This window comes from Rana temporaria, chromosome 2 (genome assembly GCF_905171775.1).
Source record: "Rana temporaria chromosome 2, aRanTem1.1, whole genome shotgun sequence".
NCBI classification, from domain to species: Eukaryota; Metazoa; Chordata; class Amphibia; order Anura; family Ranidae; genus Rana; species Rana temporaria.
Genome location: NC_053490.1, coordinates 428,133,888 through 428,155,268, shown reverse-complemented (window position 1 = coordinate 428,155,268; position 21,381 = coordinate 428,133,888). Strand labels below are relative to the sequence as shown.

The 21,381-nt window shown below is 44.8% G+C and overlaps 1 protein-coding gene across 3 annotated transcripts in view; it reads right to left on the bottom strand.

Moving 5' to 3' along the window:
• ZFX (zinc finger protein X-linked) overlaps positions 1-20,253 on the bottom strand; it is a 52,774-nt gene extending 32,521 nt beyond the window's left edge. Inside the window, exons 1-3 of one of the 3 annotated variants that reach the window (XM_040338269.1) lie at positions 20,024-20,253; positions 4,851-4,926; positions 4,555-4,649 (exon numbers count right to left, since the gene is read on the bottom strand). In XM_040338269.1, coding sequence (XP_040194203.1) covers positions 4,555-4,621 — 67 coding nt within the window. In that variant the 5' untranslated portion in view covers positions 4,622-4,649; positions 4,851-4,926; positions 20,024-20,253. The remainder of the gene's footprint in view (positions 1-4,554; positions 4,650-4,850; positions 4,927-20,023) is intronic. The other 2 variants (XM_040338272.1, XM_040338271.1) reach the window with 2 other exon arrangements.
• Between the last annotated feature and the right edge of the window lie 1,128 nt (positions 20,254-21,381).

Here is a 21,381-nt window from a genome sequence, read left to right as displayed (position 1 = left end):
GAACTGGGCATACAGTACCACCTTGAAGGAGGCTACCCACAGGCCTCGGACCAGCAGGTGCCCGGAGAGAAGACCGATTGCGTGATGCCAAAACCGTCACCGCATACTGAAGAGTCTGCAATTTCTCCAGGGGAAGAAGGACCTTCGCCACCGTGGAGTCCGGATCAACCCTAGATACTCCAACGCTAAGTCGGAACCTAGCATGCCCAGGATTTGAACCCTGGGTCGCAAACATGGAAGGCAGGCTTGCTGCCACTGAGCTACACATTCTGGCCTAAACGTTTAACACCCACCCGAATCTTCGGAGTGTCGACACAGAAGCTGCTCTCAGAAGAAAGTCGTCCAAGTAGCCAATAAGGCAAAGCCTCGCTGTCCCAACAAAGTTAGAATAAGTGCGAGCTCCCAGCTGAAAACCCATGGTGCGAACGCCAGATCAAAAGGGAGGGCCACAGGCTGACAGAGACCCTCTCTCATCACATAGCACAGAAAAAAGACTGACATGCATGTATGCGTTCCTGATGTCCGAGGACGCCCCCCGGATGGAGCGCAGCTACTACCGAACGAATGGATTCCATGCGGAACTACCCGCTGTTCACAAAAGGTATTCACTGCCCCTGCAGTGGCAAAGGAAGCTTTTAGCAAGGTCTCTAGCCTTTTATCGACAGGATCTTTGAACATTTGAATATTGTCGACCGGACAATTTAAGGATTTGTTAACGCAGGAGATGGCTGCGCCCACTGTAGGGACGGCCCATCTTTTAGAGAACCTATCCTCCATGGGGTACAAAACCGGATTCACCTTTCCACGCCGCAGGGTATTGCCAAGCAAGAGGCCCAATCTTCACCCTTCACCGTGGGTATCGTCATAGACCTTCAGGGATCGGGGTCCAGGCTAGGAACACCACTCCCCTGGACCTATACAGCACCCTGGCAGCAGGAAAACATTTGGTCCTTAAAAGGCACAAAGTCCTGGAACCCAGAGTCCAGCCCTCCAAAGGAGAGGCGTTATAGGCAAAACCCCCTTTACGAACCGGGGCCCGGGTACCGTCCACTTTGGCTATGAAGCACTTTAGACTGATCCGGTCAGCTTGCCAAGGTCACTGAGGCCGTAAGGTCACTGAGGCCGTAAAGACACTGAGGCCGTAAAGACACTGTTTAAAAAAAAAACGTGACCAACACCTAAGACACTGACGGGAAAAAAAATGGAGGTACTCCCTTCATGGGAGGGGGTTATATAGGGAGGGAACTTCCTGTCTGAGTGCCAGTATCCATCACCTTAAGGGTAGACTCTATAACCCACATAGTAATTACTATGCTGCTTTGTGTCCCGTGATGTACGATAAAGAAAAGCCGCGTTTAAACAGGAAAAACCTCCTAGGGCTTTCTAGCAGTGAAAAACCCCTCACAGGAAGGCCCCATGCAAAAATAACAGATAACACAGTCCCGCCAGGAAGCCCCCCCCCCCCCCCTCCGACAGCGGCAATGTTAGCAATGCAGCAAGGGAAAAGAAGCAGGGAAGGGAGGAGAAGAGGACCCCCGAACCCCAGGAATGCCCAGCCGTACCAACCCACCGAAGCGGGAGGGACTGTACTTGCCCGTCCGAGTGAGGACTCGCTGACGCATTCCTGACAGAACTACAACCGCAATGGAGGTAGCGGTCGGCCCGGTCCACTGTGAGTGAGACAACATCACAGCCCAGTCATATGTGGACCTCGGAGCAAAGCTCACCGGCCACCCCAGAAGTCATGGGGTATGGCGTGGCAGACCCAGCCTCTTTGCAAAGGTGTGCCCACGCTTGCTGGTCGGACTGAGTAGACTACAAGGATCTATATTATCCAGCCTGTCTCTCAGCTGACAGTTGAAAGAAGATTCTTCAAGAAAAAGTAAAATACAAAATTTCTAGGCAGAACGAAACTGAGGCTGCATGCTGCAGTGAGGAGGGTTATGTCTGGAGGGACCGCCCCCTGGGCGGGGCTGTTCAACTCTGTTAATGTAACATGTATTTATTATCTAACATGTTTCTGCCTAGTCCTCTCCTGTAAACAGGGAACATAACCCACTTGTCAAGATTTAAGGAGCTGTGTTTGTCTATGGACGATAAGAGAAATAATAATTTAAAGCGCCCGTCCCCAGGTGATCGCTTGCAGAAGCGAACACAGATGCAAGTAAAATAGCAGAAAATGTAATAAAAAGAGACTCCCACAGAGTCCAATACAGTCCTGCAGCAGCGCTGCAAACTCTACGCTTGCTGTAATCCTAGTGACGTTTGCGCTCCACGGGGAAGGAATCAGGAAGTCGCCATAGGAAACTAACCAGAGCGGTCTTCAGGGTCCAGAACCGTGAGGCAAAAACTACTATACATGCCTGTTTTTTACTATTTGTGGTACGCATGGACATAGAAGGGGAAATCTGTTTGGGGGATTTTGTCAAATAAAATTTTCAAAACGTTATTTCACTATATGGGCTTTTTTCCCTCATGTATGCTGAATATTGCTAACATGGTGAAAGTCTGATGGATACTTATGAGGTGGATTACATGCTGTTTTATATCTACCATCTGGTAAGTGCATCCCCTGAAGGGGACTTCTTATTCCCCCACGTGTTGAACAGCAGTGGTGATTGGAGCACTTCTTTCTTACCTCAACACTGACTAGGATTACAGCAAGCGTAGAGTTTGCAGCGCTGCTGCAGGACTGTATTGGACTCTGTGGGAGTCTTTTATTACATTTTCTGCTATTTTACTATTGGACAGTTTTCTTTTAGCAGCTGCTATTATCCATGTAATGTAAAAAAAGCAGTGCAGCGCTACTAACAAAATGATGAAAGTCCAAAAAAAAAAAAAATTTATCAAAATAAAGAGAGGATAAGGGTGACTTCTGGAACCTCAATAGGTGATCGGATGAAGACTCCTTATAAAACAGTCAAGTATCCTTAGATAAAAGTACAAGCCGCTCACCTTAGCAGATGGACCTGTGGGTGGGCAGCAGGTCAAATGCGCTGTCCCTCTAATAAGGGGGTATTATAAGATGATAACGGTGCCTCCTCGGTCGATCCTTTTCTCCAAACCGACTTTCAGTGGCGGATGGTCATCTGGTATACTCTCATGTAGTTGAATGGCATGAAAAAGTATAAAGTAGACACATAGTGCTCTCCGTATAGTAACCAAAATGCAATAAGTTTATTTAAAATAAAAGTACTCACAAACCCTTCCGCTGAAGAAGTCCTGTACCTTGGGACGATACGCGTGCGGGGGGCTTCCAATTTTGATGTCAGGACAGCCACCTACTTGGTATTTTATCGATATATGCTCATATTCTACGCACTAGGATTTAGTGCCTCTTTTGTGAGTACTTTTATTTTAAATAAACTTATTGCATTTTGGTTACTATACGGAGAGCACCATGTGTCTACTTTATACTTTTTCATGCCATTCAACTACATGAGAGTATACCAGATGACCATCCGCCACTGAAAGTCGGTTTGGAGAAAAGGATCGACCGAGGAGGCAACGTTATCATCTTATAATACCCCCTTATTAGAGGGACAGCGCATTTGACCTGCTGCCCACCCACAGGTCCATCTGCTAAGGTGAGCGGCTTGTACTTTTATCTAAGGATACTTGACTGTTTTATAAGGAGTCTTCATCCGATCACCTATTGAGGTTCCAGAAGTCACCCTTATCCTCTCTTCATTTTGATTAATTATTTTTTTTTGGACTTTCATCATTTTGTTAGTAGCGCTGCACTGCTTTTTTTTACATACTCTGACCAAGGACTTATTGACCCTCAGTGTTCAGCAGCTTTGTTATTGTTTTGTCCTTTGCGCAGTCTGCTCTCTCTATTCAAAAGTCATTATCCATGTAATGTTATCATTTTAAGTTGTGCATTTTTGGGTTTACATCCTAAGCGCAGAGCTGTACACAATTAAGTTGCGCCAATTATTTTTGTACGTTTTTACAGATGCAAGTCAAGCCCACATATGTAAACGACGTTCAAACCACACATATGAGGTATTGTCACGAACAATGGAGCGAGAGCAATAATTCTAGCATAAGATAACCTCTAATGCAAAACAAGTAACCTGTAAAAATGTTTAAAGCGTTGCCTATAGGGATTTAAGTAGTGAAGTTTGGCGCCATTCCACGAGCGTGTGCAATTTTGAAGCGTGGCACGTTAGACATCTATTTACTCAGTGCAATAGCATCTTTCACGTTATGCAAAAGAAATTGGGCTAGCTTTGCCCTTTTATTCTCTAGGGTCTCTGCAAAAAAAATAATAACATACATAATGTGTGGGGGTTCTGTGAAGCTTTCCAGCAATTAAATTATGATTTTAACATGTGGGAGAGAAATGTCAGAATTAGCCTGGTAGACAAGTGGTTAAAAGAAGGAAATTGCCTCACAACGGAACAGAGACTATCTTGCAAGTCAAAGTACTGCATATTCTTGTGACCTGACCATATTCCAACTTTATTCTTCCTAATCTTTTTGTTTCTTTCATATTAGTGACAACAGCTACATAATAAAACAAAAGTGACCTCAAGCACGTTCTAGTACCTGAAGCATGAAAGAAAGCATGTGGCTCTGTGGTCTGCAGTGCAAGCTCGGCTACATCCTCTTCCATGACTCTGAACAAGCATTAGCTGATCTTTCTGTAAGAGAAAATAATGATGCAAAGGAAAAAAAATATATATACTTAAAATTAAATAAAGTTCAGTTTTCCATATTAAGTCAAAAAACACACATACATTATTAAAGATGCATTCTGCTACCAACTTCGTCGGACATATAAAACAGTTACAAACATTGTTATTAGAACAGGCAAAATAAATCAATCACAGTCTTGTCCTCACCATTTGGAAATTAAGTGTATGGAAGTGGACTCAATGGTTTTCTTTGTAGGCAACAGTAAGCATGTTTTCTTTTTTACTGTAAAAAAACAGTACGTAACAGTTTCAATAACTCATTGCAATTTTTTTTTTTTTTTTTAAACCTACAAAATTTTAAAATGCAAAATATAACTGCTCTCCTTAGTTATGGACATCTATAAAAGTAGCATAGCTAAAGAAAACCTGCAGTGGGAAAAATTGCTGCCCTTATCCTAAGAATGTTTAACTGCCTGACTGTGAAGCTTGCAGTCAGTAAATACTGAACTTCTCATTAGCATGCTTCTTCTGCGTCAGTGACTCAAACTAATAGACGAGAAACACAAATTTTTCCAATTGGAGGTTTATATGTACTTTCTCTGGGCTGGTGTCATTCAACGAACAACTCCAGAAAAATATATAAAAGCTTTCTTTAGGTTACATACACACAAGGTGTGTCAAGGTGAAGCTTTGCAGCTGAAAGTTGAAATTGGTTCTAAAAAGTGGGAATGCTTGCTGTGTAAGCTGCTAGACAGGAAGTAGATGTACTTCAGTGGGGAAAAAACCTTGGGATGTGGTTAGGAATGTGCTACAAAGCATGTCCCTGCTGTCAGAATTCAATAGAACAGTGGGGGAAATCACTGCACAAATATCGATTGTGTTGGTACAGCGATCTGTCAAGTTTTTTTTCGCTTAACACGCTGGTTGAATAAAAATACCTAGCTAGGAGGTGTGCATATTTACGTAACCACATTACTGTAAGTTTTCTATTTTTTCCTCCTATAGATCATATTAAATGAGGGGGGGAAAAAAAAAAAAAGAATCTCAAGTGATTTATCTGATTTTTTTACACCTCAAAAACCTGTAAATTTGTATGCAGACTGACAGATGTTTTAACCACCGTGTATGAATGTATATACAGATCAAAAAAATTTGAATATCAAAAAGTTAATTTAAAGTAATTCAATTCAAAAAGTGAAACTCATTATATAGATTCATTACACACAGTGATATATTTCCAGCATTTCTTTCTTTTAAATGTTGATGATTATGGCATACAGCTAATTAAAAAAAAAAAAAAAAAAAAAAAAATTCTCTATCTTAGAAGGGTGGAATATTGTGAAAAAAGTTAAATATTGTAGACTTGTGGTGTTACTCTCTTAATTAGCCAATTAACTCAAAACACCTATAAAGGTTTTGTGAGCCTTTAAATGGTCTCAGTCTGGTTCAGTAGGTTACACAATCATGGGGAAGGACGGCTGACTTGACAGTTGTGCAGAAGACAGTCATTGACACCCTCCACAAGGAGGGCAGGTCACAAAAGGTGTTTGCTAAAGAAGCTGTCTATTCAGAGTGCTGTATCCAAGCATATTAATGGACAGTTGAATGGAAGGAAAAGGTGTGGTAGAAAAAGGGGCACAAGCAACAGGGATAACTGCAGCATTGAGAGGATCGTGAAGCAAAGGCCATGCAAGAATTTGGGGGAGATTCACAAGGAGAGGACTATGGCTGCTGTCAGGGCTTGAAGAGCCACCACACACAGACAGACATATCCAGGACATGGGCTACAAATGTCAAATTTCTTGTGTCAAGCCACTCCTGAACCAGAGACAACGTCAGAAGCGTCTCACATGGGCTAAGTTGAAAAAGGACTGGACTGTTGCTCAGTGGTCCAAAGTCTGCTTTCGGATGAAAGTAAATTTTGCATTTCATTTATAAATATAAATCAAGGTCCCGGAGTCTGGAGGAAGAGTGGATAGGTACAGAATTCAAGTTGCATGAGGTCCAGTGTGAAGTTTGGGGGGGTCCTGTGTAAGTTCACCTTACAGATTTTTCTGTAAAGGTGAATTTACCCTTTGGCCCCTTTCACACATGCGGACCGCATGTCCGCTTTTTTATCCATCTGTTTACGGACGTAAAAGGGACATACATTAATACCTATGAGATAGCGGGTGTCAGCAGACTGCCCTGTCATCTGCCGGCTCAGCGGGGGATCAACAGAGCAATCCCCGCTGAGCAAGCGGATACACATGTATGGATCCTCACGAGATCCGTACATGTGAAAGGGGCCTTTAAGGCCTCGTACACACGATAGGTTAATCAGAGGACAACGGTCTGAAGGACCGTTTTCATCGGTCCAAACCGATCATGTGTAGGCCCATAGGTTATTTAACCATAGGTTAAAAAAGTGGCAACTTACTTTAAAATTTAACCGATGGACTGCTAACCGATAGGTCAAAACCGATCATTAGTACACACAACCATCGGTTAAAAATCCACGCATGCTCAGAATCAAGTCGACGCATGCTTGGAAGCATTGAACTTCGTTTTTTTTCAGCACGTCGTGTTTTACGTCACCGCATTCTGACACAATCGTTTTTTAACCGATGGTGTGTAGGCACGACGGACCATCAGTCAGCTTCATAGGTTAACCTAGGACAACGGTCCTTCAGACCGTTGTCCTCTGGTTAACCTATCGTGTGTATGAGGCCTAGGAGGAAGACTATAAAACACCAGACGAGCTTAAGGCCACTATCAAAGCAACCTTCCATAACTTATATATTTGTCCTATGTAATATTCTAATTTTCTGAGATACCGAATTTTGGGCTTTCACTAGCTGTAAGCAATAATTATCAAAATAAAGAAATGCTTGAAATATATTGCTCTGTGTGTAATGAATCTATACAACATAGGAGTTTCACTTTTTGAATTGAATTACTGAAATAACTTTTTCATATTCCAATTTTTTGAGAAGCACCTGTACATATACATACAGTATCTCAAAAGTGAGTACACCCCTTACATTTCTGTAAATATTTGATTATATCTTATGTGACGACACTGAAGAAATTACACTTTGTTACAATGTAAACTACTGAGTTTACAGCTTGTATAACAGTGTCTCCTCAAAATAACACAACACACAGCCATTAATGTCTAAACCTCTTCTAAAACTACCTTTCTATTCAGACTAGATGTCAGGAGCACCATAAGGTATTTTCTTTCTTTGAGGCTGCATTCACACCTGTAGGTTTCAAAGTCATGCGTTTTTACCACAATTTTGTTCAGATCACCAATCTAAAAAGGCAGAAAAAACGCCTGTAATCTGCTCCAAAGAAGCAAATTTTTTTGAGTTTAGAGCTTTTTTCAGGCATTTTGCTTCAGGTGACAAAATGCTCAGATGTGAACAGGTGCCATTGAAATGAATGGGATTTTGCTTGTCGGGCGTTTTACGAGCTGAAAATGTTCAGGTGTGAGAAGGAAGAAAGAAAAAAGGAAGAACACCAAAAACACTGAATTGTATTTATACAAAACATTAATGATCTTCAACCCCCTTCTGGACTGCCCCAGCCCCACGCATATATACTGTGCCAGGACAGCCCTCCTGGCCAAGAAAAAAAAATAAAAAAATCACGTACCTGTATGGGATTTCTAGTTCTGGGTCTCTGGTGACCAGCTCCCGCTGTGATTTTACACTGCAGGAGCCAATCAGCGGGTCCGGCGGACACAATGTTCACCGACAACCCATCGTTCCTGAGAAAGGCAGAACGGCGGTCTACCTATGTAAACAAGGCAGATTGCCATTCTGTAAGAGGGGAAGATGAAGAGGTTTCTGCTAAGATCGGTCTTCCCCCAGTCAAGGCACGCCCCCCCACAGTTAGAAAACACTCACAGTGAACACATTTAACCCTTTGATCGCCCCTGATGTTAACCTCCTTCCCTCCCAGATTCATTAGTACAGTGACAGTGAATTTTAATTTAACACCGATAACTGTATTGGTGTCACTGGTCCCCAAAAAGCGTTATTAGTGTAAGATTTGTATGCCGCAATGTCGCAGTCCCAGGAAAAAAATAAGATAAATCGCCACCACCACTAGCAAAAAAAAAAAAAAAAATTATGAAAAACAATCATAAATCTATCCCATAGTTTGAAGACGCTATAACACTAAAATAAAGCTATATTTGTGCTAAATAGGTATGGGTTTAAAAAAAGATAAACATTTATACTCACCTAAGTCGGATTGATACTGCATCTGTCCCCCACCGCTTCTAAGACTAAAAACTGAGCAATCAAAGACCGCTGATTACTCAGTTATCTGTGAGCCCCAACAGGACTCACTGGAGTGCTGGGCTGTAAAGGGGGTGAGAGTGGCTGGCTCAGTTTTCCAGTGGCTTTCTAAAAAGGCTGAGCCAGCTACCAATACAGGTGGATTCCGACTAAGTTGGAAAAGATCCAGAGCCTGGACTAGCTGAGTGGCGTCAGCAGAAAGCAGACTTTAGTCCGCTGTTGGCTGTAAACGCATCACAGAAACCTGTGATCCCCAGGTAAAGTACAGCCAAAATAGTTTACCTCATTAGACCTTCAGATTCCAAGCTCTGGTAACCCAACTGTCTGCAGCCGGACTGTATGACTTTCGTATAGCCCACTTTGTGAATGGTCCTGCAGTCTTCTGGGACATGTGACAAGTCCCAGAAGACTGCGAGGAGGGAGGGTGAGAGGAGGACCTCCACTCGGACTGCCTAGGTGAGGTGATATGATCGGAAACCTATCAAAACTAGGTGCCCGCTCCCCCCCCCCCCCCCCAAAAAAATGACATGTGTTCACATATGTGCATTTTATAAAATCATAGTCTACCACTGTCATGCACCTCTTTCATCTGAAGTGTCTGGTTTGGCTGGCCATTCAAAACGTATAGAGCACACAAGCCACCACTCCCCCCCCCCCCCAAACAATTACAGTCTGCCTCTTGAACACTCCCCGTGCTCAAGCAGTCTGCATCTTGCCCGAGGCTGAACAGACTATGGCAGCCCCTCAAATTTTTCACTTGCCTACGAGTGTTGGGTTGGGCGAGCAGGTATTGCATTGGAGTCGGTCTCCAAGCCAGGGGAAGAAAGAGTAGAGGAAGAGGCGAGCCGGCTGGATCAGAGAGAAGAGAGTGCCTGCTGTAACAGCTTTCATTTGTTCCCGGAGCTCATCGCCAGACAGAACACCGGTCCAGTGCCGGTACGTGCAACGTCATCAAAGGTGCCGGGCCAGAAGGCGAGACTGACGGTGAGCTCCAGGAACACCGGGCAATTCAAATTAAAGCGGTTACAGTGGCCAATTCCCACTCTCTGGTGATTCGACCAGCCTGCCACTTACTGGTGAGGCTGCATTGAGGTTCTGCATAATACATTTAAGTGTAATTTCATGAGATAATTTATAGGGGCGTAGTTAGGGGCAGGGCATGGTAGGGGTTGGGTAGGATTACTGGTTGTGAGTAAACCTTAAGGCTGGCTAGTAGCTTAGGACTTGAAATTTTAAGACCTGGACTATGGAATGCACACTGTATGTCTGCATTGTGTCATGTAACCCTGCCTCCCACTATCAGGAAGAAGAGATGTATGGTCACATCACAGAATTTTGTAACTTGTAAAAAAAAAATAAAAAAGGTAAGAAAGATCATTTCTGAAACTAAGCAAATGCAGTTATAGTGCCTGCATAATTATACCTGTATTAGAAAATGCCTATAACATTTAATGTTACTTTAACTGTGTTGGCATTAATATTGAAAAGGTTTTAAAATACATTAAAAAGGTGTTGTAAACCCTCAAGGTTTTTCACCTAATGCATTAAAGTGGAGGTTCACCCAAAAAAATCTATTTTTAACATTAGATTGAGGCTAATTACGGGAAGCAGAATCAGGTGTTTTTTTTTTAAATCAATGCAGTACTTACCGTTTTAGAGATAGATGTTCTCTGCCTCTTCCGGGTATGGGCTGCAGGACTGGGCGTTCCTATTTGATTGACAGCCTTCCGAACCGTCGCATACAGCGCGTCACAAGTTTCCGAGCTGAACGTCGGTGCGCAGGCGCCGTATAGAGCCGCACCGACGTTCGGCAACTCGTGACACGCTGTATGCGACCGTCGGAAGGCTATCAAATAGGAACGCCCAGTCCCGAAGACAATACTCGGAAGCGGCGGAGAACATCTATCTCTAAAACGGTAAGTACTGCATTGATCTAAAAAAAAAAAACACCCGATTCTGCTTCCCGTAATTAGCCTCAATCTAATGTTAAAAAAAAAAATTCCGGATGAGCCCCTGCTTTAAAGGTGAAAAATCTTCTGTAGCGCAGCTGCCCCCCAGAGCCCCCATTTTGCTTACCTGAACCCGATCTTTCCAGCGACAAGAACAAGCTAAGCCAGTCTTGTGTCCTTATTGGATAGATTGATAGCAGCCATCGGCTCTCGCTGCTGTCAATCAAATCCAGTGACACGGGAGGCAGGGCCTAGTCCTAATGTCTGTGTCAGTGGACGCAGCAGCAGGACTTGGGAGCGCTCCCGGACGGGTGCCCCCTTTGAATGAAGGTCTCCGAGTGGGCACTTGATGCAGGGAGGAGCAAGGAGCGCCGCTGGGGGACCCCCCAGAAGGAGGGTGATCAGGGCCACTCTGTGCAAAACCCTTGCACAGAGGAGGCAAGTCTACCATGTTTTTTCCTTTTTGTTTTTTTTTATTATAACACCAACCTTTACAACCCCTTTTAAGCAAACTTATGCCTCGTTTCCACTGAGCGGATCGGTTCGGGTCGCTTAGAATGGAACGGGTTAGAATGGTCCGGTCTATTCTGCAGAGCATTTCCACTGCAAATCGAACCATCCGGGACCATGCAAGGTTTAGAAAAAAAGCCTAGCACATCCACCAATCAGTGAGATGTATTTGTAGGTTCGCCCTAATGCAACCGTTCCATTCTCTATGGCCCCACATCTGAAGCAGGACCCAGAATGGTCCGGTACGGTTCGCTTTTATGGTACGCTTTCATAATGGAAACACCCAAAAAAGCGTACCGTACCGAACCGTACCGCTCAGTGGAAACGAGGCATTAGTGTTAGAAAATTACATTTTCTAAACAGCAGCCATCTCTGGGCACCAGCACGCTGTCTAATTTCTGTGTACGGTTTTATTGGGTGGATTATTAAACTGTAATAGAAAATGCAGAATGACATTTCATGAAAAAAAAAAAAAAAACTCTGTGCTGCCTTGCAAAAAGTCTAGGCAATTTATCACGAGGCTTCTACTGCAGGAATGGAACAGGCACTGAACTCTCCAGCATTGATCATTTCTCAAAATGCCTGTTTCCGGCATGTTAGCTGCATTTCTCCAGAAAAAAATATTTTATATATATATAAAATCTCAGTCTCCTGTTTATCCATCAGGTCAGATCCATTGCATACCTGAGATTAATAAGAGTAGAATAGAAGGACTGTGGCAAGCCAGATGCTCTTTAATTGCCATCTATGACAGATCTTTGTGTACCAGAGGCACTGATTGGCTGCTAGGGGGGACTCACACAGGGCTGCTGTAAAGATGGGGGATGAAGAAGTGAAGACCATTTCCAACCACAGTCTCGAAACCCTGCTTCAAGATAAAAGTATTTGAGAGAAAGAACACCAACACTCGAGGCCTTCTTTAACCACTTCTAGTCCAAGCCAATCTCATCTCTCTCATACATTCCGCATTTTTTTGTTTTTCTAGAAAAATTACACAGAACCTCCAAATAGTATTTTCTAAAAACAGAAACCCTTAACAAAAAATAAATAATAATTAAAAAAACGTTGGTTGTTGCCATTTTTTACATAGTTTGTCCTGTTTACCATTATCATTGAAAGTGAAGGTAAAGGAAAATCCCAAACTTTAGGCTGTGACTAGAACTATAATAAATTTTCCAATGAGGACACTAGTTATGGTGACCAGGGGGGCTGCAAGAGATTTCCTTGCGCTTCCCGTTTTGTCTCCGAGACAGGGAGTGAAGGGAAATCTCCCCAATGGGACACATGACAAAAAAAAAATATATAACCCACTCTTAGGGCCCTTTCACATGGGGCGGCTCAGTAATGATCCGCCCCACGAACCTCTGCTTGTTCAGCGGGGATCGCTTCGTTGATCCCTGCTGAGCCGGCGGAGGACAGGGCGGTCCCCGCACACTGTGCAGGGACCTCCCTGTCTTTTCTCTGCTTTCCCCTATGGGGGGGAAAAAATCGGATGAACACGGACTGTCTGTCCGTGTTCATCCGACCCGCAGACGGAAGGAAAAATAGGTTTTCCTCCGTCTGCAGAATCGGAGGAATGCGGAAGCGGGCGACATCAGGTGTTTATCCGCTGACACCCGCAATCTCATAGGGACCAATGTATGTCCCTTTTTCATCCGTACACGGATGGATGAAAAAGCGGACATACGGTCCGCAGGTGTGAAAGGGGCCTTACTCTACCCAAAAAATAAAAATAAACCACACACACACTTTTGCCTATAATACAACTTTAAATGTATTTTTATACTCAAACACAATATACAGTATCTCACAAAAGTGAGTACACCCCTCACATTTTTGTAAATATTTTATTATATCTTTTCATGTGGCAACACTAAAGAAAATGACACTTTGCTACAATGTAAAGTAGTGATTGAGTGTACAGCTTTTATAACTGTAAATTTGCTGTCCCCTCAAAATAAATCACCCAGCCAATAATGTCTAAACCGCTGGCAAAAGCGAGTACACCCCCAAGTGAAAATGTCCGAACTGGGTCCAAAGTGCCAATATTTTGTGTGGCCACCATTATTTTCCAGCACTGCCTAAACCCTCTTGGGCATGTAGTTTACCAGAGCTTTATGGGTTGCTACGGAGTCCTCTTCCACTCCTCCATGATGACATCACAGAGCTGATGGATGTTAGAGACCTTGCACTGCTCCACCTTCTATGTGAGGATGCCCCACAGATGCTTAGTAGAGTTTAGGTCTGGAGAAATGCTTTGTCAAGCCATCACCTTTACACTCAGTTTCTTTAGCAAGGCAGTGGTCGTCCTGAGGGTGTGTTCGGGGGTCGTTAAGTTGGAATACCGCCCTGCGGCCCAGTCTCTGAAGGTAGGGGGATCATGCTCTGCTTCAGTATGTCACAGTACATGTTGGCATTCATGGTTCCCTCAATGTACTGTAGCTCCCCAGTATCGGCAGCACTCATGCAGCCACAGACCATGACACTCCCACCACCATGCTTGACTGTAGACAAGACACACTTGTCTTTGTACGCCTCACCTGGTTGCCGCCACACACACTTGACACCATCTGAATCAAATATGTTTATCTTGGTCTCATCAGACAACAGGACATGGTTCCAGTATTCCATGCCCTTAGTCTGCTTGTCTTCAGCAAACTGTTTGCGGGCTTTCTTGTGCATCATCTTTAGAAGAGGCTTCCTTCTGGGACGACACCCATGCAGACAAATTTGATGCAGTGTGCAGCGTATGGTCTAAGCACTGACAGGCTGACCCCCCCCTAATCCTTCAACCTCTGCAGCAATGCTGGCAACACTCATGACTATTTTCCAAAGACATCCTCTGGAAACGATGCTGAGCATGTGCACTCAACTTCTTTGGTCGACCATGGCGAGGTCTGTTCTGAGAGGAACCTCTCCTGTTAAACCGCTGTATGGTCTTGGCCACCGTGCTGCAGCTCAGTTTCAGGGTCTTGGCAATCTTCTTATAGTCTAGGCCATCTTTATGTAGAGCAACAATTCTTTTTTTTTCAGATCTTCAGTGTTCTTTGCCATGAGGTGACCTTTCGAAACTTCCAGTGACCAGTAAGAGTGATGACACCAGATTTAACACACCTGCACCCCATTCACACCCGAGACCTTGTAACACAGAGTCACATGACACTGGGGAGGGAAAAAGGCTAATTGGGCCCAATTTGGACATTTTCATTAAGGGGTGTACTAGAGCTGCACGATTAATCGTCAAGAATCGTTAATGCGATCTTTTTCCCGTTGCATTTCTTGACACAGGGTTTCATAATCTTTGACATGAAAAGAATTTTCTCTCTGCACTTTGGTATGCAAAGAATTTCCTGTCTGCTCTCAGCCAAAAGTCAGTCTGGGCAGCCTGCCAAGTTTTAAAAACATTCTTTATCAGTGGAAAGTTAAGTCTAAACATTGTATCACATCAAAGGAATAAACTTCTGTATGTAAATTAGGGAACTTTTAACCACTTAAACACCAAACCTTTTTCTGACAGCTCTTTTCAAGTTAAAAATCATTATTTTTTTTTGCTAGAAAATTACTTAGAACCCCCAAACATTATATATTTTTTTTAGTAGAGACCCTAGAGAATAAAATGGCGGTTGTTGCAATATTTTATGTTGCACTGTATTTGCGCAGCAGTCTTTTTAAATGCATTTTTTTGGAAAAAAATTCTTTAATGAATTAAAAAAAAAAAAAAAACTAGCCAGTTAGCCCATTTTTTTTTTTGTATAAATGTAAAAGATTTTACGCCGTGAGAATCGTGATCTTCATTCTAAGCAAAAAAATTGTGATTCTCATTTTGGCCAGAATCGTGCAGCGGTTTAGATATTAATGGCTGCGTGTTGAGCAATTTTGAGGGGACAGCAAATTTACACTGTTATACAAGCTGTACACTTTACATTGTAGCAAAATGTATATATTTTTGGGGGATATTTATTATAGAAAAAAGTAAAAAATATTGAATTTTTTTCAAAACTGTCGCTCTATTTTTGTTTATAGCGCAAAAAAAAAAAAACGCAGAGGTGATCAAATACCACCAAAAGAAAGCTCTATTTGTGGGAAAAAAAGGACATCAATTTTGTTTGGAAGCCACGTCGCACAATTGTCTGCTAAAGCGACGCAGTGCCGAATCGCAAAACCTGGCCTGGTCTTTTAGCTGCATTTTGGTCCGGGGCTTAAAGTGGTTGTAAACCCTTATTTGTCACTTTTACCTACAGGTGAGCCTATAATACGGCTCACCTGTAGGTATCAAGAATATCTCCCAAACCTGTATGGTTTAGGAGATATTCCCCCCGCAATGCGCCGCTGATTGCAGCGGCGCATGTGCAGGGGGGATCCTCGGCTAAAGGACCGGCATCCGCCGGACCTTGCCAAATTTAAATCTCCCGCGTGCGGGCGTGACGTCATTGGCGCTCCAGCCAATCACAGCGCTGGAGCGGCGATACCCAGAAGACACGCCGGAGCAAGATGACATCTCGCTCGGCGTGAACCAGGTAAGTGTTCCTCACCTCGTTCCGAGGTAAGTATTTCATAATCAGCCAGTATGCGGTGCATACTGGCTGATTATGCCTTTTGCCTTGCAGGTTTAAAAAAAAAAAAAAAGAAGTTTATGCGGTTTACAACCGCTTTAAGTGGTTAAAGCACATACACTGGGGCACAGGGGATTCTAGGAAAACAAAAAAAGTGCCTTTACAACCACTTTACGGCCTCATGCACACTTGATATGTTTTAAGTTGCTTCTAGGGGCATCAGGCATTTTTCTTCCTGCCTCTAAACTCCCTGCATGTTTTTCTATGTGTCCATGCGCACACACAGGCTTTTAGCAGCATTAAGACCCCTGTTACACTGAGGAGCAGCAGCGCTAATGCACCCCTTGTTTTATCAGCGATTTTTAGCTGCTAGCGGGACGCTTTTGAACCCAAAGAAGAGTTAAAAACGCCTGCGTTGCAGCACTTCAGAATTGGCTTTCAGGCACTTTGTAAGCACTGCCTATTCATTTCAATTGGCAGGGCGTTTTGGGAGCGCTGTAAAAAAAAACCTTTCGAAACCACCCCAAAGATGCTGCTTGCAGGTCTTTTCCCAACGTCTCGCAAAAGCTCTGCCCCAATGTGAAAAGACACACTTTTGTGCATTATTTAGAGGCCAATTCTAGCGCTAATATGCCTCAGTATGAAAGGGGTCTTAGCGGTAGCAGCATTTAGAGGTAGAAAACCACATAATGCCAGTGCATCCAGAAGCAGCAGTATTGGTAGAAACACTGGCAGAAAAAATGCTTGAGGCGTGTAAACGCATCTAAAACACTTGTTAATGCTAGGCGAGTTTATTTCCTAAGCATTAACTCATTTTAATGCACAGAATAAATAATTATTCTGGCAAATTAATTGAATTCATGCCCAATCCCTTAACTCCTATTAACGCACCTGTCAAAACGTTGCTTCCATGAGGAAAGGCTTCTAGGAGAGTTTCCAAAACATCCTGTGTGCATGAGGCCTAATGCATTCTTTGCATTAAATTGGTTGTAAACCTCAGGCATAAAATCTGAACAAAGCATACCCCTCTATAGTGTGTACTTGTCTCAATTGAGAGCACTAAGTGTGATTTCTGTCTGTTGCTTCATTCCTCTGCTATCAGCATGAATTACTTCTGACAAGTAATAACTGACACCAAGAGAAAAATGGTGACAGGAAAAAAGCTCCAGCTGACCGACAGCCTCGGCTCTGTTCTTGTATGCTCTGTGTAAAGGGTGGTGTGCCCCTCATCTCCAATCAGCTCTCCTCACTGATGTAACTTTAGCTCTCTGCCCCCTGCTTTTCAGCGCTGAGAGATCCTGTGTAAAAATTCTTCACTGGCTATAGGGGACAGATAGCGGAAGATAAACAGGTACAACTTGTGTATGAGAATTTGTTTCATATCTGTGTATCATCTGAGACTAGTCACTTCACTGGATATTTTTTTGTGATTTTTTTATTTTTTTTTTTAATATAGATCACATACATACACACACACACCAAAGCATTGTGGGGGGAAAAAAATGCAACTTCAAAAAATTAACTATGCCTCTTACTAAATACTTTGGACTGTCTTCTTTCCAAAAAAGGGGTCATTTGGAGGATATTTGTACTGTCCTGACATTTTCGGCCTCAATAAATTAGATAGGCCACCAGTACATCAGGATTGATCCATTTTCAATGATGCATAGCTTGTTTCACACAAACCAATTATCAGGATTTTTTTTACCAAAGACATGTAGCAGAATACATTCTGGTCTGAATGTATGACAAAATTTGATTTTATTGGATTTCTTTTAACCACTTAAAGCGGGGGTTCACCCTTAGAGGGCACTTTTTCCCCTTAGATTCCTGCTCGTTTTCTCTAGGGGAATCGGCAATTTGTTTTAAAATATGTGCAGTACTTACCCGTTTACGAGATGCATCCTCTCCGTCGCTTCCGGGTATGGGCTGCGGGAATGGGCGTTCCTTCTTGATTGACAGTCTTCCGAGAGGCTTCCGACGGTCGCATCCATCGTGTCACGATTTTCCGAAAGAAGCCGAACGTCGGTGCGCAGGCGCAGTATACAGCCGCACCGACGTTCGGCTTCTTTCGGCTACGAGTGACGCGATGGATGCGACCGTCGGAAGCCTGTCAATCAAGAAGGAACGCCCGCTCCCGAAGACCCATACCCGGAAGCGACGGAAGAAGATGCAGCTCGAAAACGGGTAAGTACTGCTCATATTTTAATACAAATAGCTGATTCCCCTAGACCGAACGAGCAGGAATCTAAGGGGAGAAAAAAAAAAAAAAAATTTAGAAATGGGTGAACTCCCGCTTTAAGGACTGAAAGGATTTGCCTCCTTATTTACCAGGTCCTTTTTTGTGACACTAAATTGCGTTGCTTTAATTGACAATTGCGCAGTTGTGTGATGCTGTACCTGAACAAAATTGATGTCCTTTTGTTCCCCACAAATATAGCTTTCTTTTGGTGGCATTTGATCAAATGTTTTGCTACAATACCCCCCCCCCCCCCAAAAAAAAAAAAAAGTTTAGGCCAATATGTATTCTACATATTTTTTTTTATTTGATTTTTTTTCTAATGGTAATGGTAGCGATCCGAGTCTAAACATGATGTGCCACCATACAGAGTGACTCAAATGTCACCTGCCTGCAAAAAAACACCTGTACAACTGCAAACAAAAGCCTGCAAAGCAATCAAAGGCGGCAAAGTGTAAATGCAGCCAAAGGCCCCTTTCAAACAGTGACAGGGTTCGCGTGTGAGGTTTTTTAGATGGACCCAATCGATTGCCCTCCATGGAGCAGCGGATGTAAATGTACATGTGTCTGTTTACATCTGATCCACAAGAAAAAAAGAGAAAAAAGGTGGTGGATAATGGATCTATTCCCCATCCATCTGGCGGATTGATGACAGTTGGATGCAAACAGACAAGTGTTCCGTTTACATCCCACATGCCCACATCTGGGTGGGCACGGACCGGTCATCCACCTACTCAGCAGGAATCAGTGGAGATATCCCCCTGCTCAGCAGGCGAGTCCGCCCATGTCAAAGAGCCCTAATAGTCCGATTGTGTGCCAGACACCAACCCAGAGCAGATCTCTGCAATTATACAACACGGAGCTAAGATATACTGCGTTCCACGGCCACCGAGGCATGACATGCTGCGTTCCACGGCCACCGAGACCCGCTGCCATCCATTTCAGCAGAGCTGAGAGATGTCATTACAGTGGCTGGTACCAGATTCTGGAGATCAGAACCACCCAGGACTCTGCACACTACACCTCACAGCTGGTTCTCATAGTAAATAGACATCATCCCTGCTATCATTACATGGCTCAAAAGCATTTAGATGTATGTTAATGTTGTACAATCTATTTTATAATGTATTCTCCCCCTAGGTGTGTGCTGTGATAGTGATGTGTGTACATAATGATGGAGATCAGGCATGGCCAGCAGACACCTCAGTAAAGGGGTTCCTGTTCCCTGGTCTGCACATTCGCACAGCACTTTCTTCTTCTCTCTCCTTCCTACGCCCTATTTTTTTTCCCTCTCAGGAGGAAGCTTCAACATGGCGGCCTGCCCCTCCCCCTACATGCAGCCTGTGGGCGGCCGCCATCTTGCTTTCAATATTGCAGCCACAAAAAAAGTAAAATAAAAGGTGGCGAGCAGTGGTAACCCATCCGATAATAAAGCCTGACCGCTAATAATGTGTGAGGCACGCTCCTGTGTCTGTGTGTGAGGGAACGACCCGGTATGAGGAGAGGGGAAGAGCCGCACACAGCCGCCTCCTTCTCCCGCCCCACTCAGGGCCTAGCTGCGGCCTCCTCTGAGGCCTGGAAGGGCGAGCGGTCGGATGGAGGCCTAGAACCGGGCCACACCAGGCCGCGGCCTCCCATTCCGCCCGGTGACCGGAGAAGGAGAACGGGCGGACGGTGCACACGTCCAGCCTCAATCGCCGTTTTCTCCCTTCTCCTTGGTGAAGGGCAGACGAAGGCTGCAGGCGAGAGCCGCCTAGTCCCCGGGCCTTCTACCCGCTTCCCCGCCGGTGGCGCTCCCTTCCCGCCCAGGCCCCCGTTCTGCCTCCCGCCGCGGCCTTACCTGAGAACGCTGTGTGGCTTTCCCGCCTGTTCGGGGGGGAAGACCGGGGCTCCGCCGTCCGTTAGGCCTGTTCGCGATGGCTGATTCGAAGGGAGGGGGGAAGGTAGAGAGCGAGTGCGAGAAGCAGAAAGGGAGGGGCCGAGCTCGATGGCTGAGAGGGGGGAAGGAGGGAGAGAAAAAAAGAGCGGGCAGCTCTCCTGGCCGGGGCCGCCGTCAGCAGTCAACGTCACTGCCGCAGAGCCTCAGGAAAATGCGGAAGGGGGAGGCCGAGTGCGAAGCTGACTGGTTGAGGCTGGAAGGGAAGGCAAGGCCGAGGCAGGGCCCAGAGCGACACCACAGGCACCCTGGGGGGGCGCCAAGAGCGACACCTACACTACACCGCGGACCGGGACCCTCACCCTGAGGTGTCATTACAAAGCCCCCTCACCCTGAGGTGTCATTACGAAGCCCCCTCACCCTGAGGTATCATTACAAAGCTCCTCACCCAGAGGTGTCATTACGAAGCCCCCTCACCCCGAGGTATCATTACAAAGCTCCTCACCCTGAGGTGTCATTACGAAGCCCCCTCACCCTAAGGTGTTATTACAAAGCTCCATCACCCTGAGGTGTGATTACGAAGCCCCCTCACCCTAAGGTTTCATTAGAAAGCCCCCTCACCCTGAGGTATCATTATGAAGCCCCCTCAGGTATCATTACGAAGCCCCCTCACCCTGATGTGTAATTAAGAAGCCCCCTCGCCCTGAGGTGTCATTACGAAGCCCCCTCGCCCTGAGGTGTCATTACAAAGCCCCCTCGCCCTGAGGTGTCATTACAAAGACCCTCACCCTAAAGGTGTCATTACAAAGCCTCCTCACCCCGAGGTGTCATTACGAAGCCCCGTCACCCTAAGGTGTCATTACGAAGCCCCGTCACCCTGAGGTGTCATTACAAAGACCCTCACACTGAGGTATTACAAAGCCCCTCATTCTGAGGTGTCATTACGAAGCCCCCTTACCCTAAGGTCTTATTACAAAGCCCCATCACCCTGAGGTGTCATTACAAAGCCCCCTCACCCTAAGGTTTCATTAGAAAGCCCCCTCACCCTGAGGTATCATCACAAAGCCCCTCACCCTGAGGTGTCATTACAAAGCCGCTCACCCTGAGGTGTCATTACAAAGCCGCTCACCCTGAGGTGTCATTACGAAACACCCCTCAGCCTACGGTGTTATTACAAAGCCTCATCACCCTGAGGTGTCATTACAAAGCACCCTCACCCTAAGGTGTCATTACGAAGCCCCCTCATCCGGAAGTGTCATTACAAAGCCCCCTCACCCGGAAGTGTCATTACAAAGCCCCCCAATCTGAGGTGTCATAAGAAA